Source organism: Teleopsis dalmanni, chromosome 1 (genome assembly GCF_002237135.1).
Source record: "Teleopsis dalmanni isolate 2A chromosome 1, ASM223713v2, whole genome shotgun sequence".
Taxonomy (NCBI): domain Eukaryota; kingdom Metazoa; phylum Arthropoda; class Insecta; order Diptera; family Diopsidae; genus Teleopsis; species Teleopsis dalmanni.
Window position 1 is genome coordinate 16,813,972 of NC_051846.1, and position 25,241 is coordinate 16,839,212.

The window sequence follows — 25,241 nt, forward strand, 5'->3', positions numbered from 1 at the left end:
ACATGTACAAATGCTGACAAGCTGTACCTCATAATTTCACCTAATTTTCAGTAAAGTTTCAATTTTTGTTTCCATAACAACAACGAAAATGTTCTGTATAATTTGCATTATTTAGTTTATTTCATATCATATCAATTACGGAGTAAATTCCCTTATTCTATTCTCGCAGTCAAAAGTACCAGCTAACTGCACTAAGAAATCAAAGTACGATCAAGATCATTTAGTCACGATCATTTACTGAACTTATTAATTGAGATATTGTAAATATCTAATTACAAAGTCTAATATTTTATGTTTCAATAAAATACAATACAAAATAATTATGTTGATGTTGATTATTTCAAACTATCAATAACTATTCCCATAACTATCAATAAACATTGCAGCAAAGCGTTAGCAACAAAGCGTTGGTAGCAACGCTCATGTCAACATGTTGCCAAGCAACAATCCGAAACATTTGCTTGAATGAATGAAAATTATGTTCCAGGGAAACAAAAACTCTTGCTGTGAATTGTGTTGTGTTTTTAGTTGGCTCGAAGTGCTTGTCGTGTGTGGACGTTCTCTGAGTTGAGATTTGATTTGTGGAAGGAAAAAATTATTTTACAAACGCGAAGTGTAGTGTTTACATCTGTATTCGAACAAAATCTGAAGTAATGCGGATATTTGCTTAACTTATTGACAATTTCATTTAAGTGGATATTTGTCAGTATTTATCTTTTTGTTTAAACTCGTTAACTTTTAAGTGTTTGAAGTGAGCAGAAATTACAACAAAAATATATATATAAACAAATATTGTAGACGCAAAGTGCACGTGAAGTGTGTTCAGCCTTCCGAATTTGAAAAATTAATTTGGCAGTTATGAGTAAAAATTCACACTTCGAGATCTAAAAATTAAAAACACAAAAACAAAATTATTTTAAAAAATAAAAATGATTTATATGATTGAAAACCAAAAACCAAGAAATTCGTTTGTTTTTAATTAAAATTATGTCTGAAAGAGTTAACAAACTCAGCAGTGACGTCGACTTTTCATTGAGAAAAAATTTATGAATGAAGATCAGAAAAAACAAACCAGAATTTGTGAATTAAAACATATCAGTTTAAGTATCTGAAAATAAAAAAAAAAAGAAGACCTTACTTAATTTACTTTATATGCACAAAAAAAAAAAAATTGTAATTAAAATTAAAAAAATTTAGCAGGTACAGTAAAACGTCGATAATCGCATAAAGTGAGTTTTAGTTCAATTTTCGTTTTGTATTTTTTATTTATATATTTTTTTTATTTATATATTTTTTTTATTTATATATTTTTTTATTTATTATTATTTTTATTTTTATTTTTTATTACTGGGTACAATGTATACAACTCGGTACATCAGTTTCAGGCGTTGCGTGTGGGCTGGCTCATCCGAAAAATTGCTGCCGGCTCCGCTTGCCCGGCACATGACTAACAACGTGGAACGTCGTTTTGCTCTTCTTTTTTATAAAATTGTCACAAAACGCAATTCCGATTAAATGAGTCGAATTGCATTGGATTGCATCGATCTTATCAACAGTTTTTTCAATTGCATTTACTTTGAACAATAAACAACACAATTTGTAAACACAAGAACATCGATGAAAATGGATAACAGAACGCAAAACGATCGTTTGTTTCGATACAAGAATCATTGACATATTTCAGTCACGCAGTTTTCTTGCTTGTAACTCTAATGGTTTCTTTTTCTATCAATAGAGTAAATCAATTGCTCTATTTGATCTATTGGGTCAAAGAGTTCTTTAGTCTTCAGATTGATTTTTTATGGCAAATTTGTAGATAGTGAATGCCAGAAGAAAAATGTAATCATAGAAGGTTATTTGTCATAAAATTCGAAAATATTTGTTATGTTTATTTTTTAGTTTTAATAGAATATTGCATTTAGGAGTACAACTTTCAATAAGAATTATATAATATAATAAATATTCTAATCTAAAAGAATATTTCATATTTATAACGAGAAGTTCAAAAATTATCTACTTTATATTCACTCCCCTTTTGGCGTTATCCTGGCTACGCAAGTGTTAGATGAATTTGCTCTGATCCTTCCATTGCTCATATCAACTATTATTCGCCGTTTTACTACCAAACACCTCTCAAGACCTCTAAAAGGATTAAAACTAGCTCCATTCCGTTAAATTTAGGTAATCAAACAAATTTTTCGTCCTTACTGATGAACAGGTTAACAAACTCTCAAAAAATTTCTTCCCTAAAACATGTTTTTTTTTTGGAAGCCAGAGCTGTGTAGTGTATTAAAAAGATAAAGGTGAAAATAACTGATTTTCATTTTGTGAGTTTTTCCAACTTCTAAGATAAGGATTAAAAGGATTAAAAATATGTGGGTTTCTCTGCATGGGTTTCTATGACATTGCACTACAATATTTAATATTTTTATCGTTAAAAATATTTATACCATTTTCTTTTTTCATTCTTCAGTTTTTAATGCTGTTTTGTTATTGCTTTAAAGTCTTTAAAAAGCATGTAGGTGTGTATGCTCAAGTATAACTATAAATAAATATCAAATATACATTTATTGAAATTTTAATTTGAATGTGTTTTTGTATTCTAAAAATTCAAAATAATTGAAGCAAAGATGTGAATACCCTGTGCCAAATTTTAGTCTAAATTAATTATCAACAACTTAATTTGTTTAATTTGGTTAAGCTTTTCTTACCTTTCGCATTACTGATAATTAATAGTTTCACGATTATTTGGAGATTCTGATTTCTGGGGACTTCGTGTGTCTTGTAAAATGGTCTGCTGTAACATTCTGACTAAAACGAGTAAAATTTGGATATGTCAATCTACTACATGTAAATTCATTATATGTTTACATTAAATATAAACTTTTGCGAATTTAGACGATAAGTATAAATAATTTCTCGAATTTGTATTTAATTTTTTCAAGTTTTCAACAAATAAAATGAGAACTCATTCTCAACTTAGTTCACTAAGCAACAACTAAATCAAAATAGCCTTGATGTAGTTGGTTTGGAAAAATCAAGGTAAACGTTTGTCACCATTCCTAAATCTATTAATAATCTATAAATCTAATCATCTAATCTAATTAGATTTCAATATCACAATAATTATTTTAATAATTATTCCGATCTATATTAAAACCAAACCATCATAAAATGTCTAACTATTCCCTATAAATGATTTATTTTAAAACTGAATAGAACAAAATGGTTCTCTTTACCATTTAAGCATTACATTTAGATAAAATGACCAAAAAATCTAAATCAAAACTTCAGATACTCACTATCTTGCTTGCATTGCAAATCTACAATATGTTATTTAGTTTTGAATGAAACATAAGCGTGGAACAGAGCAGCTACAAATATTAATAATATATTTGGAAAAAAATCGTTAAATAACCTTAAATAATTTATTGAAATACTTGCCATGAAACTAAACTCAATCAAATAAATTCAATTTGTCTCATCGCTGATTGTCTTATTTAAAGTCATATCGGGAAATCACAATTTCCGACACTATGTTCGGTTTTGGATTGATTTGGCTAACTTGTCCCTCCTACACGGTACGAAAAACTTGTACGAAATTGAAAAATAATTATTTATACACACTTTGTATCGCAAAAATCTTCGAATTTAAATTTTCACAGGAATTTCCAATGAATAGAAAAACAATATGAATTTCAGTTCCTCTGCTATTATTCGCTTTGAGATAGAAGCATTCAAATTTCAGTTGGGAACTTGATTACGACACCAAGATAGACGCGATGCTGCACCCAAATCTTCCACGTTCAACATCGCCTCATTTTGGTTTTTCTCTCAAATACAGTGTCTTTATTTGCGCGTACCTCACTTTTCAGTAATTCGGTTTGGTGTGTTCTATAGCTTGGCGAGTGGATTTGACAGACACTGTGTCCACATACGCCAATTTGGTGAGTCAAAATTCAAATAAATTTAACCGAACGGGTAACAAACACACAAGCACACAACCGCACAAACGTGTTTAGCCATATAGGCATTTTTCTGCTTCCTGCCCATACAAGCGGAAGATTGGACGGACGAATAACGCGCATTAACACGAAAAAACGCCAAGTTCCTAAGGCGAAACATTGGTTTGGCTAAAGTACGAGTATCTACACTTTAAGTAATATTTCGTTTTTAATTTGTTTAAACGTTAATTTTCTACAACAAAATATTAGCCAATCAAGATACTCAGTTGTATTGATGCTAACTGAGCGAAACGCAGCTTTTGTGAGCGTTTAGGTTCATGTCTGCTGTACGTTGGTGGACTTCATTGATTTTTCTCAGCGCAACTTAAGTTTTTAGTAGGCTTCATTCATAAATTTAGTCAAATTGATTCATTCAAAAACACGCGACATATGAAGATACATACATTCAAATACATATATGTTAGTTGCCTACAGGCAAGAGTATCTGCTGCTTGTCGGTGCTTCCCGGCGTGATGTGTTTATACATTTTACCAAATTTTGTGAATATCAAAATAATTTTTTCAAACGGAAGTTAATATTCACTTTCGTTTGTCTTCAACTTGTTCAATTCAGTGAATTTATGCTCGTGGGCGCATTTTATTAACCTCTTAACAGTTTAGGAGCTCATATTTGTCAAAATATTTAAAATGTGTTTACTAAATTCCTCTGCGTTTATCAGATAAGATAGAAATATAAATTTCTTATCTTACGTCATTAGCTTCTGGGGCTTAAATGAGATTTTTTAATAAATTATGCATAAATTATTTGACGGAAACTGCACTTTTGTCTAAGATTGTCCGGGAAGATTAGTGGTTCATGTTTTATTAAAAATGTAATCTAAAATTAACCTTAAATTGCGTTTAATCGTTTGTTTGTTGTTTTACTAAATCCAAAACAAAATTACTTAGAAAACAATTTTATTATTAGATATTTAATATTTATTACCATGTGTTTTTCAAGAAAATATATTCTTAATTCCAAGGCAGATGATATCGTCTGCAGTGGACTCAGTTGTGCTGTTATATCAAATGACAAGTTATGTACTAATACATAGTATGTAAGGAGTTAATGTTGTGGTTCTGAAACTAATTGTAAATACCGCATTTTTTGTTTAATAATTTGATCCAAATGTTCTTTACGGGGCATCTTACAGTCTTACATAATTTTGAGAAAATATTCTGTGACTAGTCAGCTATATGCGGAAAATAGCTCCCACATAATTTGATGGATGTTCGTTTTCAAGACATAGACAACAGATCGCGTGATTTTAATGTTCAATTCCAATAATCAAAATATGAGATTACACGTATGAGAAATTTCTCTCTCAACAGTGTAAATTGTGGCACCGTCTTGATGACACTATTGTGTTTCACATTCACATCATGAGTTTGACGCAAAAAAGAGTTAATCAGCAATCAAAATTGACGGTTCTGTTTGGCATAGGTATGTCACTAAAAACGTGTTACCAAATTATGACTACGAAACTGAATTCGTTACATTAATAGATGTATTTTACTAATTATTTTAATTGAATAGTTATTGTACATTGAAATTGTTTATGGCATAAGACTTCAGCTTTATGATTGCATTGGAACATTGGAAATGAGAAGAAAGAGAAACAGTAGAACACTTCTACGACAACTTTCCCGTGCTCGCTTTCTCATAGAAGTTTTTAACGCTAAAATTAAAAACACCTTGCGCATTATTAAGGCTCCAAAATTGTTTCAATATCACCAAACAGTTAAGGTCTGTATTAAGTGTTAGCATCAGACTATAACCATAGAATCAAAGTGAATTGGTCAACTCGACTGACCGCCACAGAAACCTAAACTAACCAAATGATAATCAAAAACAGTAATTTAAGGGAACATTTAATGCCAATCGAATTACAAGGAAGATAATTAAATATCATATGATATTTATATGCGAATTTATTGAATACCTTTTATTAATCTAAAAATCCATCAATAAATAGATCACTTTTAAAACTTTTACCAACTTGATTGAAATTCAATATGTACTTATGTAGTTTTTTTCTTCTGAAATGAATTTATTCAAGTCTTTGTCTAATTTCCTTAAATAAATCGTGTTGCGCCTACGTTCGGATTTGCTAACAACAAAATTGGTCAGTCGCAGATACTGAAAGAGGATGGGATGGAATGGGTAATCTTATTCTTTATGACTACTCGACTTTATTGTGGGTCAAAATAGGGAGTCTAAAGCTGGATCTCATTGAAAATTCAGAAGAAGAAATGCCTTGTGCTTGGTTAGAGATAGTTGCAGTATACAATGTCTAATGTTTTGCTGCAAATGAAAGTCTAAGTCCCTGTTACGTGCCTATGTACACCTTACTAAACTTGCTGTCTGGTTTGCGTTTGTCAAAAATATTCCGTGGAGAATTTCTTTTTCTTAATTGTTTCTCATTTCGTGTTAGATAATTGAATATAAAATATCTTAAGTGACTCGTGTTTTAACCACTAAATTAAGAAAAACTAAAAATAAATTTATTAATTTATGATATCAGTGTGTTTTGCGGCACACCTTCCCAATCTCAACCGTCGAGATAAAGAACACAAAATTCTTCTGCAAGTTTGTTCAGAATTTTTGTTCACAGCAAAAAAGGCCAATTTATTTTACAATTTTTAAAAATGTCGAAATCAGATTTTAATTTATTTAATTATTTGAAAACAGCAAAGGTCACCAATAGTTAAAATTGTAAATTGTGTTCAGAGTTGTCTTGTAATTTGTAATTTACGGTTTCGGAAGTCAAATGAAAACCACAAAAATCGAAAGTGAAAAATCGAAAAATCGAAAAATCGATAAATTAGCGTTGAACATAATTTTTAATATTTTTTGGATTTTTTAAAATTATTTAATTTTTTTTTCTTTTTTGGCTTTAATTAAATAATATTTTTTTGAGTTTTGTTAATAACTTGTTTTGGTAATTTGTGGTTTTATGAGACAATTTTGATTTAATTAAATGATATTGGCATGTCGAATTGATGTTTCCTAATGTTGCGATTATATGTGACAAGATAAAAATTTAATTTAAAATTTTTTAAAGAAGGAGAAATAAAAATTGATCTACAAAAGTGTTGTGTGCTACAAAGTATTTTCGCGTTGAGTCGATAAATTTGCAGCGTTTTAAAAATATTTTCACTTAAAAACGATGTTCTAAATATTTGATAAACACTTAGGCAAGTACAGAGACCAGCGGGATGTAGGTGAAGTGGTAGGTGAATGCAGTTGTTAAAGATAAATTTATTAAGTAGAAATTTATGAATTTATAAATTCACACCAAAAACTTAAAAGCAATCAGTTTAAAATGCTCAAAATTTCCCAAAAATAAACAAATGGAGAAATGAGTAATGTTTAGCAACACATAGCTCATCACTACATCACTACATCATCAATAATCTATTAGATCACTTCCACTGATGTCGCACAATATTGGCACTTACTTTTGGTAATATTACTTTCCGATCAGATCCTAAGCCACGCTATAACCTTCTTCATCCTAAAACGCCACTGTGCGAGCAGTTGCTCTAAAAGTATCAAAAATATTTTTTTGGGTAAAAACATGTACACCTTCGATGCCATAAATGAATCGATCTTTCACTCTTATTCTTATCGCATTGGAATTCATTAGCGGTTCAATTTTCTTCTGTTCAAAATTTAAGACCAATAAATTTTCCGCTTGATGCGTTACTCTTTTAAGCTGTCTAATTAGTTAATTGGACAGGTAGCAACGTCCAGTTTGACTAGTAGGGAATGTGTGGGTGCAAGAAGTAGTCAAAAGCATTTGTGAATAGAATGGAGATAAATATTTGATAATACTGATTTTGTTATTCAGTCCATTCAGTCAATACAGTCGCAGTCGATTGAAGAGCAGGTGGAACGGAATGGGAGAAGGTGTCATTTGAAAGCGTTTTATGTTAATGACATTGCAACTGGTCGCGCACCGCGTGCATCTGGTTGAGTTATGAATTCGTTTGTTTCTGTCGCATCTTTGGTGTTGTTGAAATATTAGATGTGGCTGTGAAATCAAAACGACGGTATTGTTATTTCAGATTGTTAATAGATATATAAGAGCAGAGAAATACTACGCCACTCCACGCCACGCCACGACACACCTCACCACAACCGCACAATGGATTAAATACTGTTGGCTTAAACAAATTAACACTTACCGACACCAGGCCAAGTGTCGCTCATTGACGCCCTCATAAGCCCATTAGTCAAACAGCGAAGATCAATGAAAACGTTCAATGCAATACGTACGTATATCTTGTAGTATCTTTCAGCACCTCAACGCCCTTTGATTTCGAAAAGCAGAAAATTGATATTTTTTATGAAAATGATATCTAGGTACAAATGATATTTTTATTCAGTGTGAAGTTGTGACGTTGGCTCAAGTTATGTTGGTTAAAATTGGTTAAATTTGGTTGGAGTTGAGGCTGTAGTTATTTATGCTGAGACTGCTGTTGTGTGAATTTCACGTTGATGTTAGACTCCTGAATGTGAGTTCAAAAAAAGGAACAGTTTGTGGTTTGAAAAACTGTGACAATTGTAATTGGAGTATTTGTTTAAGTATTAAATTCTGTTAATAATTCATGTGAAATTACTTGCAAGTAAGTACTTGTATTAAGTACTATTTAAAGTACAAGTAAAATGTTTGATAAATGTAAATAACGTAGCTAAATTTATAAACATAAGTTTCTTTCAGAATATCTATACCCTAATTTGATCAAACGTGTGGGATAACCATTAGTCGCATTTCACCCTTGTGCTTATATTAAAGACATCAAGCTAAAATTTTAGTTCTCTAAATCTAAGATTTGCAGAATATTAGAATAAGTTCAAATTTAAATTATAAGAACAATAACCCAAAACTAAAATCGAAGAGATCTGAAAACTTGAATCTAATGACGTTACAAGGTTCATCAAAAACATTGATCTTTTTCTAAGTTTAATACAGTACATTATATAAAAAAAATTTTATTTCTGCCCACTAACCCTCCAAACTATATGTTTCACTTAGAAACGGGTTTACCAATACAGTTTATAGACACAGTGCAAACACATTTCGCCTATGTAAGAAAAATTCTTAATCTCCCCTCCACAAAGCTTCCTCGAATACTAACTGAACTCACAATTGACAAAGGCATATATTGGGCCAAAGATTGTTAAAATATGTCTTTAGAACTGGGTCTTTCAATAACCAGTATTCGAAGTGTGAATCTTAAATTATTACACAATAATATTATAACTTTATTCAAACGGAGTGATCACGATACCTTTGTCGCGAATGCTAGGTCGGGATCGCATGTCATGTACCTACAGCTGTAATATGATATTATTACTTCTTAAATGTACAGGCGGTTTTTTGAAACTGAATGGTAGAAAATTTAATATAACTGATTGTTCTTTGTGTAATCGTCATGTAATAAAAAATATGTCATATTATTGGTGTATGTCCAATTTTCAAAGAACATAGACGTATTTTTTTTGATCAAGCATTGCTGTTGGAAGAAGTTAAAGTCTTGTTTAACGTTAGCAATATTTACAACCCGAACAAATTTATGAAAAATGTTTTAAGTTACAGAAGATTAATTTATTTCAATAATAACATTAATAATATGCACCACTTTTAGTGTGCCAATCTGACACACAACAAATATGTTATTGTCAATTAAGATTTTAAGTAAAATTCTTTAATTTTTGTAAGTGCTGTATGTGTTTTTTGAATCACTAATTAATAATAATAATAACATAGTACATTACTCCATAAAAATCATAATAGATATGGTGGATGCATATTGTATCTATTAAAGATACAATATTGTGCGAAAAGAAACGAAATATAAGCTTTTATTTTAGGGATACAATAATGCCAAATGCATTGCTTGTCCAATGAAGTCATCAACCAATATCAAAGGCCTAAAGTCCAAGTAGCGTATTTGAGTTAACAACAAGAATGTTTATAGGTTTCTCAGACTTCATAGATCTGAACTCAGATCAATTTCTAGTTTTTTAATTGAACATACTCTTCTCAATTATCTAATTTTCAAGTTGGGCCTTAAATACGTTGGGCTCTCACTGTCCTATAAATGTTCGATTTTTGTTTGAGTGTCAGCTTTATTTGAAAAAAAGGTAACAAGGTATATTAGCTAACATACTAACAGAATTAAGGCACATTCTTGGTGATTTAGCCTTCCAGTTCAAAATTTAACGAGTTTGAGGTATTTAGTCATATGCATAATAAAAATCGTTAAGCTTGCTATTCAAGCAAGTACAAAACTATCTATAAGCCATGCTTAATAGTTAGCATCACTGCGTAGCTTTTACATCGATTGCGTATTGAAAGTATGAAAATAAGCTGCATTGAATATGAATTGTTTCACAAGATATTTTATATTTATGCAGTAATTTATATGTCTATGAAGTCATCGTCTATTAGCTCTGTTTAGACTTATTTACATAAAATATTCTTCTAAAACACACATTCTAAAGTGATAATGTCTGGAATTCATATTCATATTTTACTAGAAAATCACATTAACTAAAATAAATTTTTGTATCTTTTAATCGTCGCACTTGTCGAGTTTTTATGCAGAAATAAAAAAAATGAAATACTTCTGTGTATAAAAAACTCATGGCAAGAAGTGAAATGTTTGAAAACACCTGACAAACAAATCGTTGTGGTTGAAACGTTTCAGTCATATTTTTGTTATGATTTTTAAACTTTAGACTAATATAATGGAGAAAAAAATTTGATAAGATTTTCCTAATAATTTTTGTTTTTATAGTCAAATTATTTTTTAGTGTCTTTGCTGCGGTCTTCGGTGCTGCTGTTGTAGTACTGGCATCGTGCCACGAGTTATGACAGCATTTTACCGCCTTACACGTTAAGCCCCAAAGAATAAACAACACAGACATATAGTATTAAATAAAATATCAAATGTCTGTCTGTTTGTCTGTTTGTCTGTCTATTTGTTAGTTATTGTGTTATATAAGTCAAGTTGCCAGCAGTAGTGTTAAATATCCATAAATGCTGTCTTTAGTTTATGAAATTGAATTTTATGTCCACACACTTCACTTCGGTTCACTTCACTTCGCTCCATTCCACTTGACGCTGTAGCGAATCGTTTATGTCACGGGAGCGAAGTTTTATGGCCTCGACATTGTCTTGTCACAGCAACAAAATTAAACTGAAGCGGTATTAACACCAACACGCGCACTCAAACACGCTGTCATAGATACATCCACAGAAGACACCAAATACTCATTCATACTGGTCAAGAATGTAGTTGTAAAAATGACAACAGATACGTGAGCTACGATTGCAATTGAATCTCAAGTTGGAAATATTGTGATTTCACATCAAAAATGTGAGCTTCCAAGCAATGTTGTCACCCAAACGAACTTATTCGAATGAACTGTAGCGATAAGAGCAGTACCGCCTTGGCTTCAGGCATGTAATCGCATGTGCATTGCTCGCTCGCATCTTTTCTCTTGACAGCTGAGCTGAACTACACAGAACCCGATATTCACAGTCAAGAAAATTATTTATTAGACGGTTTTAAGTGTGACTTTAATTTATTTAAATATTCTATTTTACAGATATAAGAGATTACACAGAATTATCGCCATTAATAGTTAAGAAGAACCTAATAAAATTTTTTAAATTTTAAATTTATTTTTCAGTGCAAGTAATTGAATGTTTGTATACTCCTCACCTAGAGTCTTAAAAGTGTATATTAAATTAGTCAAAAGGTTTATTACGCAATGAAAGAGACATCATACACCATTTATATCCCAGATCTACATAACAAGACAAGTGAAGCTAAAAATATAAATCTGTCTATAAGTCAGAAAAAGTTCTGAAAAATTTGCTTATAAAAAAAAAATTTATAAAAAAAAACACAATTTTCGAAAATAGTCAAAGTACCGTCTAACAGTACTAAAATAAGTGAAAAAGAAAAGAAAATCACATATTTGAAAAAATCTTAGATATCATTTACTAAAACAATAAAATATTTGAAATGCTAAGCATTAAATGCATGAATTGTAAGTGAATTGTTGTACGAAATGAAGCTCATCACAAATACAAATTACACTTTCTCAACCTAATCATCTAAGCAGGCAATGTTTAGCTTAAACGTATACCTTAAGATCAATGGAAGTCAAAATGCCAGCTAACAGATCTAAGTTCGTAAGCATTAGAGATCTTTAGCAGAGACCCTATGCTCCACTAGGAGACAAGGACAGCAGTAAATAAGTAAGTCTCTCATTTACTTGATTTTGTTAATATTCTTCGCTTCATATTTCTGATATATTTCTAACATCCTCTTCTAGCGTGAAAATAATATCTTCACGTTCATCATTCTTACATACACATTATGTAGTAATTTATTTAAATATATACTAAAATTCAACTTGGTAAATCTAAAAGCAAACATTTTTTTTCCCTACTTCCCTTTTTTTATCCAGAATATGTACAGTTAGCTTATTGGGATATTAGCTTATTGGGATTGCATCTTTAAAGTATGCAATTATATTTATATATTTTTATATTATGTTAAAAATGTATTCTCTAAACTCAACTTACAATGTGACCCAAGTAACCTGTATTTTTTTTGATCTTTATATGAGTTATGAGAGTTCCAGTTAAGCTTGTGGTCTCGTTTACATAGTTAGGCTGTGAAGTTGGATTATTGCTGAAATTAATTTATTATTATATTTTTTTTTTGTTTAAAACATTCTTTATTGGATATGAATAGTACAATCTTAACTATTTGTTAATTTATTACTATTGCTGCATTGTAATTAATATACTATATACGTATTAAGTAATAAGTGTGCAAGTTCACTGAACTAATGTTCAGATTCCATAGAGATTAACTAATGAACAGTTTTCTTTTCAAGGTATAAACGTAACTTGTATAGATTTCAATTTCAAATACTTAAATGTGTAAGAAATATAAACTTACTAAAAGTTACTTACTGAAATTTTATCATAAATTGCTGTGCTCATTATTTTGAGGCTAACAGGAACTTGTTCTTCTTTTCAGGTAAACCATTTAGCCGCATATTCCTGCGTTTGCCATTTGAACCACTCATTGTTTTCCCTCTACTAAATCGTTTTCAAAGAAGTATCCAGACATGCTGTCAGGACCGTATATGTATTCCGAAATACTTGTATTGCCAAATAAGTGCATTTACAGCGACTACTGCAACAATCGCAAGACACGCTCATCATTTTTTTGTGTTTTAATTGGCAAGATCAGTTCAAGCCCACCATGTGCGTACCTTGGACTCAACCTCAAATATGCTTTTTTACTTCTATTCACATTTCCAGTTTTTTATTCTTACAATATTTTCGTACAAAACCGCTTAAATAGATTTAATAAAAGAATTTTAAAATTAAAATAAATTTCTTAGTGCTTATTTGATAGCCAGTTGAGATTGTTGTTAAACATTTTTTCTAATCCGTATATACATGCGACTTGGTTAAATTAATGATTGATTTTATAACGTTGAGTATTTATGGTTTAAATTTCCATATTCATAATTTTATTGCGTTTTCTAGTAAAACTCATGCTGATTTTATGGAGTTGATTGAATTTGATATAACCAACTTTGGTTGCCTAAAGACTATTTATTTGCTATTGGGCAGTAAATAAGAGTATTATATAATAAATCTTTGAAATATGGCACTAGTAAAGATTGAAGTAATGGCCAATTCCCCGAATCTATGTCAAATATGTACACCAGCATATGTAGAGCGACACGGATAAATTATGACACACCGTTTGTGAATCAAACTCACATAACTTGAGATACTCGCGGCAACAAAGTCATTTTCCCATACTGCTTCGACTAGTTCAGTGATGAATGTCCTCAGTGTTTTTGAGTTACTAATGGGAACTTTCAAAACTGCATACTCTCTCGGTCAACTGCAGCTCATACAATTTAAATTATCTAAGCGTTTTGATAATATTTTTTCGAAAAGTGAAAATATTTTCATTAAATCTAAATTGTTATTCTTCAAAATAAAAGTGCAAACAATAATTTTCCATTGTGATTCCTCGTAACGACGTGTGTGAGATCACCATTGCATGGTTCACGGTTCGGATTCACTTGGTCAGATAAACAAGCTCAGCTCGACTTAAATTGTCTTAATTGTGCTTTAAACCAGAAATTTAATTAATATGTTTGTAATTAAAAATTGTAGCGAAAGTAAAATGAATACTAAAAGTGTAAGTGTGAAACCCTAAATAGTTGTGCATAGGCAGCTGTTTTTTACGAGCTTATCTCTTATCTTCTAGCAGCTCACCTGAACTTTAACATTGAATTGCTTTTTTATTTAACATTTTCAGTTTTATTACTTTAGTTTCGTTCATATGTGAAATCAAATATTTTTAGAAACCTAACAAAGACTTGATGGTTTGTCACAGATTAATTCACATCTCTATAGGCTTCATGACATTGTATCCATTAAGTTTTGTTTTAGTCAGCTTCTGCAACTTAACTCGAATACTTGGTATTTGCTTTCTAATTTCATATATTCAAAATGCTTCCCATATTCTTTTCATTTAAATTCCTATAATCCTAGATTCCTAGATTTTGCAGTGAACAATTTCCATTCTTTGACATTTTAATATTTTTATATTTTTATTGAATATATCAACAATTTCAATGAGGTTCTCCAACGATGGAAGATATTAGAACTTATATGTTTTAAAATTATTCTTAATCTTTTTAGATTAAAAGTGATATGATCACTGGCTAAAATGGTAATAGTCGTTAGATAAGATTTCAAAGACTCCATACATTCGGTTACATTCATTTAAATATATGTATTATATGTTGGAGCAAAACAGAGAAAATCAAACCTAACTACTCCAACCCGTCTATATGTTATATTTTTTATATATCTTAAATTCGCTGCATTTGCGGAGAGTAAAACGACCGTTTTGAGCTTTGATGTTTTACTGTTGTTTGTTTTCTATGATTGGTACTCTGTTTCCGTTAAGGCAGTTATATTTTGGATAGTTTTTCAGAAAATGTATAAATTTCGTACATAAACTTTTACTAAGTTCATTATACTTATATATTATGAAATTTTGAGTTTAATTTAACTAATTTACAAAATTTAAAATAAAATAATATAATTTTATCATTAGAAAATATATAACTTTCGTATATAAACTTTTACTAAGTTCATTATACTTACTTATTATGAAATTTTGAGTTTAATTTAACTAATTTACAAAATTTAAAATAAAATAATATAATTTTATCATTAGAAAATATATAACTTTCGTATATAAACTTTTACTAAGTTCATTATACTTACTTATTATGAAATTTTGAGTTTAATTTAACAAGTTTACAAAATTTAAAATAGTGATTTTTTTTCAGGCTAATTGTTCAAAATTTTTATTATTGTTAAAAATTAAGGAAAAGAAATCACAATATTTAATTTTGCAATAATTTTTATTTTATCGATATTTCGACTTTAGTCTAAAGTTATTGTTAAGTTTCATATTAAATCTATTATCATTGTATCAATTATTATAATTGTTTTCTTATTATTGTATTATTATTGTCAATTATTATAATTGTATTCTTATTAGTGCATTAATTATATGTGTACATAAGTACCTAAATTAGTTCTTATGTTGTTTTTGTTGTTGGTGTTTATTTGTGTTATCAAACATTTAGCAATGTTGCTGGCTCTCACAACTAAATATTCGCACGCTAGCAGCGTGCCAGACGTAACATGATCATCTTCACACGCCACTGTGCAAGGTTGATAAGCATTATGTTCATTTTCTTTTATCGTGTGTTCGTTGTGAGTTGCAGCAATAGGCAAGTCGCTGCGACAATTCTGTTGTTCCCACAGGTGCAATATGAGTTGGCGCATGGCTTCAGTGATAACACATTTAAGTCACCAAATTTGTGAAGCAGGTTGATATATGGCAAAATACATATATCAGCTTGCTGATTGCATTAAATAGTATAAGCATAGGTAATGCACATATTTCCCACGAATGCCCTTGGCCTTGAATGTTCAAAGTCCATCGGATAACAAATCGTGGGAACTGGGTGCATTTCCTCCTTTACCATAAGCTTAGTGTTAAGTGTTTTGTATAAAAGCACAACATTTTTAATAAACATTTGATTCAATTTAACAACCTGAATACAACCAAGTGTTTTCTTTTGGTTTAAGTGCCTAAAAGAACCTTGAGCAAAGTCGGTTTATGTGCCGAATTTGAAAATCAATAATAAAAATAAAATAAACAAATAAATATCTATATATATATTTACATATATATCTAGATATCTATAAATTACGTAACTGGTTTATGTGCCGGATTACGTAAGTGAATTACTAAGCTGGTTAAAGTGCCGGATTAGTGAATCCGTATCAGACTAGATACGGAGGATAACATATCGTGAAAAGCTAAGTTGGTTCAAGTGCCGGATTAGCTTCAGTCCGTATCAAACTAGGTACGGATCATAACATTTTTGGTGACCCCGACGTGATTTATCACGCATCAGTGGACATACACGTGATATCACGCATCAGTATTGTCATTTGTGGACATACACGTGATCTATCGCGCATCAGTATTGTCATTCACGCAGCAGTATTGTCATTTGTGGACATACACGCATCATTGTTGTCATTCAGTGGACATACACGTGATATCACGCATCAGTATTGTCATTTGTGGACATACACGTGATCTATCACGCATCAGTATTGTCATTCACGCAGCAGTATTGTCATTTGTGGACATACACGCATCATTGTTGTCATTTGGTGACATACACGTATCAACATTTCAACAATCAATTCTCTGGTGACCATGGAGGACCTTATCAACCAACAGGCTGAAACAGGTGCTGAAATCCAGAACATCATAAGAAACTTCAAGAAGGATGGTCAGGCAAGGAAAACCCAGGCGTACTATGAAGAACGACTGAAGCGTTTAAACTCAGCGTGGGAGTCCTTCGATGAAGTCGACAGTAAAATTCAGAGTCTTGATTCAATTCCAGTCGGACACGACTACATAAAAAAGGAATATTATCAAGAGATCCTGAATATTTACAAACAGTACAGCCGACAATTTGAAACGGCCATTCAACAATTCAACCAAGAAGAAATAGTCGAGCCTGTAACTGTTCCATCAACATCAAGATTTAATGTTGGACACACAGATGATCCAGCGTGCGGCCCTGATCCACAGATTCAAGGGCTCATCAACAAACAACGCGCAATATCATGTTCATTATTGCGGCTCATCAATGGCGTCAAGCGCATATACGAGCAACAGCCTCTGTCATATTACCAAGTAAATATTGACAGAATTAACAAATTATGGCAAGAAATTGAAGCCGTTAATTTTAAAATCTGGGAAATACATTCCAATCCAATAGGAGTTGGATATGATATCCAGAAATATATTGAACTAGAAGAAGAAGTTCAAAATGTGCTGGTGTCACTAACATCAAAGGTGACATCAAATCAACAGCAACCGCCTCTCGTTGCGGAAAAGGTGCAAGTTAGGTTACCTAACATAACAATTCCGAGTTTAATGTAAACAGTGATGTCGACTTATTGATAGGTGCCGAGTATTTCCATTCGCTGTTATCAGTAGGTCAGATTCGTATGACAGACAACTTACCAATATTGCAAAAAACCGTCTTCGGTTGGGTATGCAGCGGCATCTTCAGTGGATGTGATCAGGGCACAATGGCATGTACAATTGCCACTGAAAGTGAGCAAGGACTAGACAACCTACTCACAAAGTTTTGGCAATTAGATGAAGTTGCAAGTCATGACCGGCAACTTACAAATATCGAAAAAAAATGCGAAGCAGCATTCAATCAAAATACTCAACAAAACAACGAAGGACGGTTCATTGTAAAAATTCCGTTTACAGACGATGCATCTGCACTTGGTGAATCAAAACAAATGGCTCTAAATCGATTCTTGAAACTGGAACAGCGACTGAACAAGCAGCCTAGCTTACGAGCAGAATATGTCAGTTTTATGAGGGAATATGAGAAATTAGGCCATCTACAAGAAATTCAAGAGGACCAATTATTGTGTCCTAATTACTTTCTGCCCCATCATTGTGTGCTCAAATCTGATAGTACTACAACGAAGCTAAGAGTAGTTTTTGATGCGTCCGCAAAAACCTCTACGGGCATTTCGCTCAACGAAATCATGCATAAGGGGCCAGTAGTACAAAGTGAACTAGCAGCCATATTAATGCGATTCAGAATGCCACGATTCATATTTACGACAGATGTGGAAAAAATGTATCGACAGATACAAATTCACCCAGATGACAGACGATTTCAAAATATATGGTGGCGCGAACATCCTAACGAGAAATTGCGGTTGTTGCAGCTTAGTACAGTAACTTATGGTACTAGGGCCGCACCGTACCTAGCTACAAAATGTCTACAGACGCTGGCCATAAAAAACAAATCTAAGTATCCTCTCGGAGCAGCAGCACTCGAAACCGACTTCTATGTTGACGATGGTTTATGCGGAGCCAACACAATAACGGAAGCAGTTGAAATTAAAAATCAACTGATCAACATTCTCTCTACAGCCGGTTTCAAATTACGAAAGTGGTCAGCCAATCACAAACAGTTGCTTCATGGCATAGCACCAGAAGACCAAGAAGTGGATTTGAATCTTTTAGATGAAGAACATACATCAGTTAAAACTCTGGGAATTATATGGCTACCAAAGACTGATCAATTTCAAATCAAAATGAATACAACAACAGATCAACAACAACATCAGTCACCAAATTGGCAGAACACCAGTATTCCCATGCATGATGATGACATCAATCAGCTGAAAGCGGCTTTAAAGACATTTCAACAACAAGAAGAACTTCCTGCAAATGAAAGAGCACATCATCAACATCATTTTGTTATCGAGTACTTAGCACTTGGACTAAGTATATTAATCCTATGCATTATCATAGTTCGATATACGCATAAACGAAGAAAGCGGAACAACAATCCAGTACCTCAACCCCGAACTCGACAACAACAATCACAATTCGAAATAGACGTAGAAGCACAGATTTGACCGAAGTCAACAGGAGGGAGAATGTTAAGTTTCATATTAAATCTATTATCATTGTATCAATTATTATAATTGTTTTCTTATTATTGTATTATTATTGTCAATTATTATAATTGTATTCTTATTAGTGCATTAATTATATGTGTACATAAGTACCTAAATTAGTTCTTATGTTGTTTTTGTTGTTGGTGTTTATTTGTGTTATCAAACATTTAGCAATGTTGCTGGCTCTCACAACTAAATATTCGCACGCTAGCAGCGTGCCAGACGTAACATGATCATCTTCACACGCCACTGTGCAAGGTTGATAAGCATTATGTTCATTTTCTTTTATCGTGTGTTCGTTGTGAGTTGCAGCAATAGGCAAGTCGCTGCGACAATTCTGTTGTTCCCACAGGTGCAATATGAGTTGGCGCATGGCTTCAGTGATAACACATTTAAGTCACCAAATTTGTGAAGCAGGTTGATATATGGCAAAATACATATATCAGCTTGCTGATTGCATTAAATAGTATAAGCATAGGTAATGCACATATTTCCCACGAATGCCCTTGGCCTTGAATGTTCAAAGTCCATCGGATAACAAATCGTGGGAACTGGGTGCATTTCCTCCTTTACCATAAGCTTAGTGTTAAGAATTTTGTATAAAAGCACAACATTTTTAATAAACATTTGATTCAATTTAACAACCTGAATACAACCAAGTGTTTTCTTTTGGTTTAAGTGCCTAAAAGAACCTTGAGCAAAGTCGGTTTATGTGCCGAATTTGAAAATCAATAATAAAAATAAAATAAACAAATAAATATCTATATATATATTTACATATATATCTAGATATCTATAAATTACGTAACTGGTTTATGTGCCGGATTACGTAAGTGAATTACTAAGCTGGTTAAAGTGCCGGATTAGTGAATCCGTATCAGACTAGATACGGAGGATAACATATCGTGAAAAGCTAAGTTGGTTCAAGTGCCGGATTAGCTTCAGTCCGTATCAAACTAGGTACGGATCATAACAGTTATCATCAGGAAACTAAACATTATATTCAAATACTAATCAACATATTAATACATACATAGTGGTAGACAAAAGCATATAAATATTTTATAACACAAATTTTTACAATACAAATGTTTAATAGTAAATTTTTAATCCTGTGCTTATTTATTGATGTATAATACTTTTATACATCTGGGCACAGTTGTCAACATCAGTTTAAAAATTGAGCCTTGTGTTAGGTGGAATTTTTAAAATTGCGAGCATCTCTAAAAAATATCGTTTGTGATGATTATTTTCTTGGTGTAGAATTTTCATGACATATTTTCTAAATCCGGCTTATGGTGTGTAGAAAGGGCCGTTTTGGCTTCTACACCGACCTTATTTTGTACGCTGTGTTTATGTCCAGCCATTCCTGTTTTTAATTTATTTTTGGTCGTCCCAAATATATCCCTGATCGCATACGTCGTACCCGTCGCCTTTGCAATTGATTTGGTATACTACATTTGATTTGTCCAAGTTATTTATTTTGGTTTTTAAGTTGGAGAGTTAGAGAGTTTAGGAATATGTATAATGCTTTTATATATTTTGCTCTTCTTACATCTAGTGTCATTCTGAAAGTTGTTAATATTTTTGATAATCTTTTCCACATTGGAAGAGGAAAAATCATTTGTATTTAAAATTCTTCGAAATTGTTTTTGTAAATCATTATGGAACATTGGATCGGTTACATGTGGAGCACTTTTTATCATATTTTTTGCTGTGTTTTGTACTCCATCATATACATAGTTTGAATAAAAATTGATAATTCTTCCTGATGCAGTTGGTTTTTGATACCATTTTGTAAAGATATGATTATTGTGTCCCAACAATTTGATATCAAGATAAGGAAGAATATTATTTGTTTCTTTTTTCATAGTAAATTTAATATTTTTGTGGAAGTTATTCAATATTCGATGAGTTTCATCAATTTTATCTGCTTTAACTATTCCAAACAGGTTATAAACGTATTTCGTCATGATTCTGGGCTTAGAGACCATTTCTTCAAGACTATTATTTAATAACTTTTCCATAATAATATCTGCTATGATCGATGAAACTGCTGAACCCGTCGGCAAGAAAATAATATAATTCATAAGAAAATGTTAAATATTAGAATTCATTTTGTGCATAAACTGTGAATTTGGTTTTTATTTTTTATTATTTTGATCCTAAACATTATATATATTAAAAATCACATGGTAATACTTATATATTCAGCTTACTCGTATCAGATGAAGATGCTATCAGATTGATTTGAAATTTAATGGTTTTTTATTCGGTTTTTATTCATTGTCAGCGTTAATCGCACTAAATTATTTTCTTTTTTTTTATACTATAATCTCTTTCGGTCAGAGTACACTATCAAAAATTATTGTAATGTTTTAATGAGAAAATTTAGAATTATATTCGACCCATACTCTATGTGTATTGATAGTTGCTTAATATGATATAGTACCAAACTCGAACTATATACTCGTAAAATACATACCAATTTTTAAACTAAAACATCAGTTTTTGATAAGTAATAAATATAAATATGAGAATTTTTCGAAGTACTACTTCTAAGCATATTGACTCATATAAATATTATACAATGTACGAGTATATTCAATAATGCTGCTTCTTATTCTAATTGAACAAAACTTATTTTTGAAATACTTCTAAGTGCATTTTCTAAGTGAAAATAATTGAAAAATTACTTATTTCCGTAAGAATTTCTAATCAAAATATAAAATTCTACTAATTGGGTCAATTGCCCGCTGATACAGAACAAGTCTACTTCAACCTATGCAAAATATGAAATTTCATTTGAATTCCCCCGCTGATACGTAAAATATTTTATACACAATTTTTTGGTGAAGTATCTGTTGGCAATATTTCCCAACCCCGTTCAATATGGCAACCTGTAATCTGCAATCTACGCTTTCACAATGAATAGAGTGCGTCCTTAAGATAAGACCGCACAGAGACGTTTAACCTAGTTTTTATAGAAGAGTGACAACACTTAATGACAGAAGATACATGGTATGACTTAGACTAAGGATAAGACTAAGAATTCAAGCATTGTACACTTCTGCTATCGTTATTTTGTTGTTATAACTACATAGGTACCTATAATTAAATTTTCAAATCAAAAGGCCCCGAACACTTTCTTCACGTTTGGCACCCTACACGCTTAGTTCGCCACGGTACTTTCTGTTTTCGTAGGATTAATATAATAAGCAAAACTGGCCAGATTAACCATGATCATATTATTTGTAGTAATTCTTGCAGTAATGGAATAGTGCAATCCAAATCAAATTATATAGAAATGAGTACAAAATTTTACATTTTAACTTTATTAAGTAAAATTAGGATACAAAGTCTAATCTAAATATTCTGTCCCTTGATTTGATTCAAAATATAAATTATTCCGAATAGCGATTGACATTAGCTTTGGTACTATGTTTTTTAAGAAAAAATCAATCGTTCATTACTGAATAAGTGATATTGATTGTCAAAAGCAGGGACTTAATTATTCTTTCAAAAACTTTGGCCGAAATTTAAATCGAAATACATAGAATGTATTAGGTATGCTTTGACGCACTCTCGCATTGTGAAGAGGCTAGTACTTTGATCAACAAAAAAAAAAAGATCAAAAAATTTCTTTTCAGACCAAAATTCTGTTTCATTTAATATTGAAGATGAAGTACTTTTCTTATTATTTTTGTTTTTTTTTGTAATTGGGGCCACTATGACCACATTCACTAATCGGTGGCACAGTTGATGATGGCATATTGCTGCCACAGACTAATCAGTTAAAGACGCTTTTCAATTAGCAAAGCACTGAGCATTCAATACACTAACTCATCTGCTTCGCTGTTCGTCAGTAGCAGAATTCGACACAGATACTTCTGCAGATACCGGATCGCTCCGTGTTTACTTATCTTATAATTATAATTTATCGCATATGTAATTACAATCGTATCAGAAAGTAGAAAACAAAAGAAAAAAATAAATACAAATGGAATTCCATTGATTTCGTTTTGCACTTATTACTTTTCAATTAAATTCGTTTTGTCGATAAGCAAAAGTAAATTTTTAAGTATTCAATCTTAGCCAAATTATGTCGAGTCCAAGCGTAGAGTTGAGATGAGAAATGCGTATCTGTAAAGTTTAGCCATCTGTCGACTGAGCAGAAGTACATGGATTTGCAGCATTTGTTCTTGTTAATGAGGCACAAGACTATGCGAAATGTTTTATATTTATTAAACAATTTAAATTCAGAAAGATGCGAATTACTTTGCTACTATTTCGTTCAAGCAATTCCGTCAGTGGAATTTGTACTGAAGACATCACCATCACCACCACCACTGCGACTGAAGAAATAATTCAATTTTATTATAAATTTTAATTTCATTAAATCACAATTGAAAGTGCGTTCACAGTTGCTAGACATCTACAAAATTGTTAAGTTGTGCCTTCCGATAGAACTCTTTTGGACCAAGGTGGGTGCGCGAAGAAGTGCCTGACTGCTGCTAATTAATGGCTATAATTTGCATTTCCAACAGGCCATCAACACAATTTCAACAATAATTTATATTTTAACATTTTGAATATAAAAAATTAAAAAAAATTACCTTTAATATTAAAATAGTGAATTATGATTTTATTTCTCCTTTGCAGTGGCGAAGTAATTTGGCATGGCAACGCAGCGAAAATTTTCAAGAAAATCAACTGGCAATTAGCGAGCTTTGAGAAGAACATAATCAACTAAAACCGAAACTATTGAAAAATGAATTTAAAGTTTCTACTGCAATTGTTGGCAACGCTGCAGTTCTTTACATTGAGTCAGGTGAGCCAATAGAACAACACCCGCAACATACAAAATTTGACAGACGCAATTTAAATCAAAAGATTTCGAACTCAATAGAATTCGAACTCAAAAGAATTCGAAATATTAGAAAAAATGTATTTAACTAAATTCAATAAAACAGAGCAAATATCACAATTAATAAAATTAAGCAGATTCCATTAGAGCAAATAGAACAGAACAAAAAATGACTGATCAAGGTTAATCGACTTGTTGTAAACCAAATCGTGCGATAGATACGTGCGCATTTTTCCAGCACAATACACACAATCTCCGCACTTACACAGGCATCGGGCCTCTGGCATCGTGCATTTACAGTTGCTCTGATTTATACTGACATACACACATTAGGGTGTATCTAATCTCTAGCGTAACTCAACAACGCTAGATCCGATTTATTTAATGTAATTAGCATAATATATAGGTATTATAACGATATAATCTGTATGTCATTGTCTTCGATTTGACTAGTGACCCCTGTGCTCAGCTATTAAAATATTTGTTAACAGATTTAGATTACGAAAATTCGACCGGAAATTAGTGTGGATTTCTTACTAAAGGCATTAAGGGTTTTCTTCTCAAATACAACAGCAGTGTCAGAATATATAAATATGTATTTTTTTATTTTATTATATTCAAAAATGTATAAAAAAACATATATTTTTATTTAGTTTGATACACATAAGTGTGGAACCGTGTAAGCATAGTGTACTCTATTGTAAATAATAGCATATGTATTCAAGAGGACACAATAGATCATATAATAAAATTGAAATACACTAATATTGTAAATTGATATTCAAACTGGTCGTTTCACATTATTATAATAAACGAAACTTTATTTTAATCACAAACCGATTTGTGAATTAAGGTTTTGGCTAATTTATATCATTAAACACATTCCACGCAAAACTCAAATACAACCCTTCGTTTTAATTGTAATAAACTTATATTTATCATTTACACCAGTTGCATTGCGTTTATCAATATCACGATAAAAGTGGTTTATTATATTAAATGACATTTATTATGGATTAAGTTGAAGCTATTGTGTGGTATCTATCTGTAGTACCGACAGTTTTACCTATATATTTTTTATAACACCATTCAGTGATTTTTGCTCAAATATTTTAACATTTTAAAAAATTTTTATAATTTTGATATTTGAGTTCTGTGTATGTGGTGTGGTTTGCAGAGTAGTTGTAAAGTTAATTAA

General features: G+C 31.3%; 2 protein-coding genes across 3 annotated transcripts in view; both read left to right on the forward strand.

The window, feature by feature from the left end:
* The first annotated feature begins 295 nt into the window (after window positions 1-295).
* LOC119665663 overlaps window positions 296-25,241 on the forward strand; it is a 39,778-nt gene continuing 14,832 nt past the window's right edge. The window contains exons 1-2 of one of the 2 annotated variants that reach the window (XM_038074897.1): window positions 296-1,229; window positions 23,839-24,007. In XM_038074897.1, the coding sequence (XP_037930825.1) occupies window positions 23,948-24,007 (60 nt within the window). In that variant the 5' untranslated portion in view covers window positions 296-1,229; window positions 23,839-23,947. Of the gene's footprint in view, window positions 1,230-12,008; window positions 12,286-23,838; window positions 24,008-25,241 lie in introns of those variants that run through there. The other variant, XM_038074893.1, reaches the window with a different exon arrangement.
* Window positions 17,773-19,134, forward strand: LOC119677696. The gene has a single exon (XM_038089153.1). The coding sequence runs from the start codon at window positions 17,773-17,775 to the stop codon at window positions 19,132-19,134; it is 1,362 nt and encodes a 453-aa protein (XP_037945081.1).

Coding starts and splice junctions, on each gene's coding strand:
- LOC119677696 (XM_038089153.1), top strand. CDS start 17,773: ATGGCATGTACAATTGCCACTGAAAGTGAGCAAGGACTAGACAACCTA.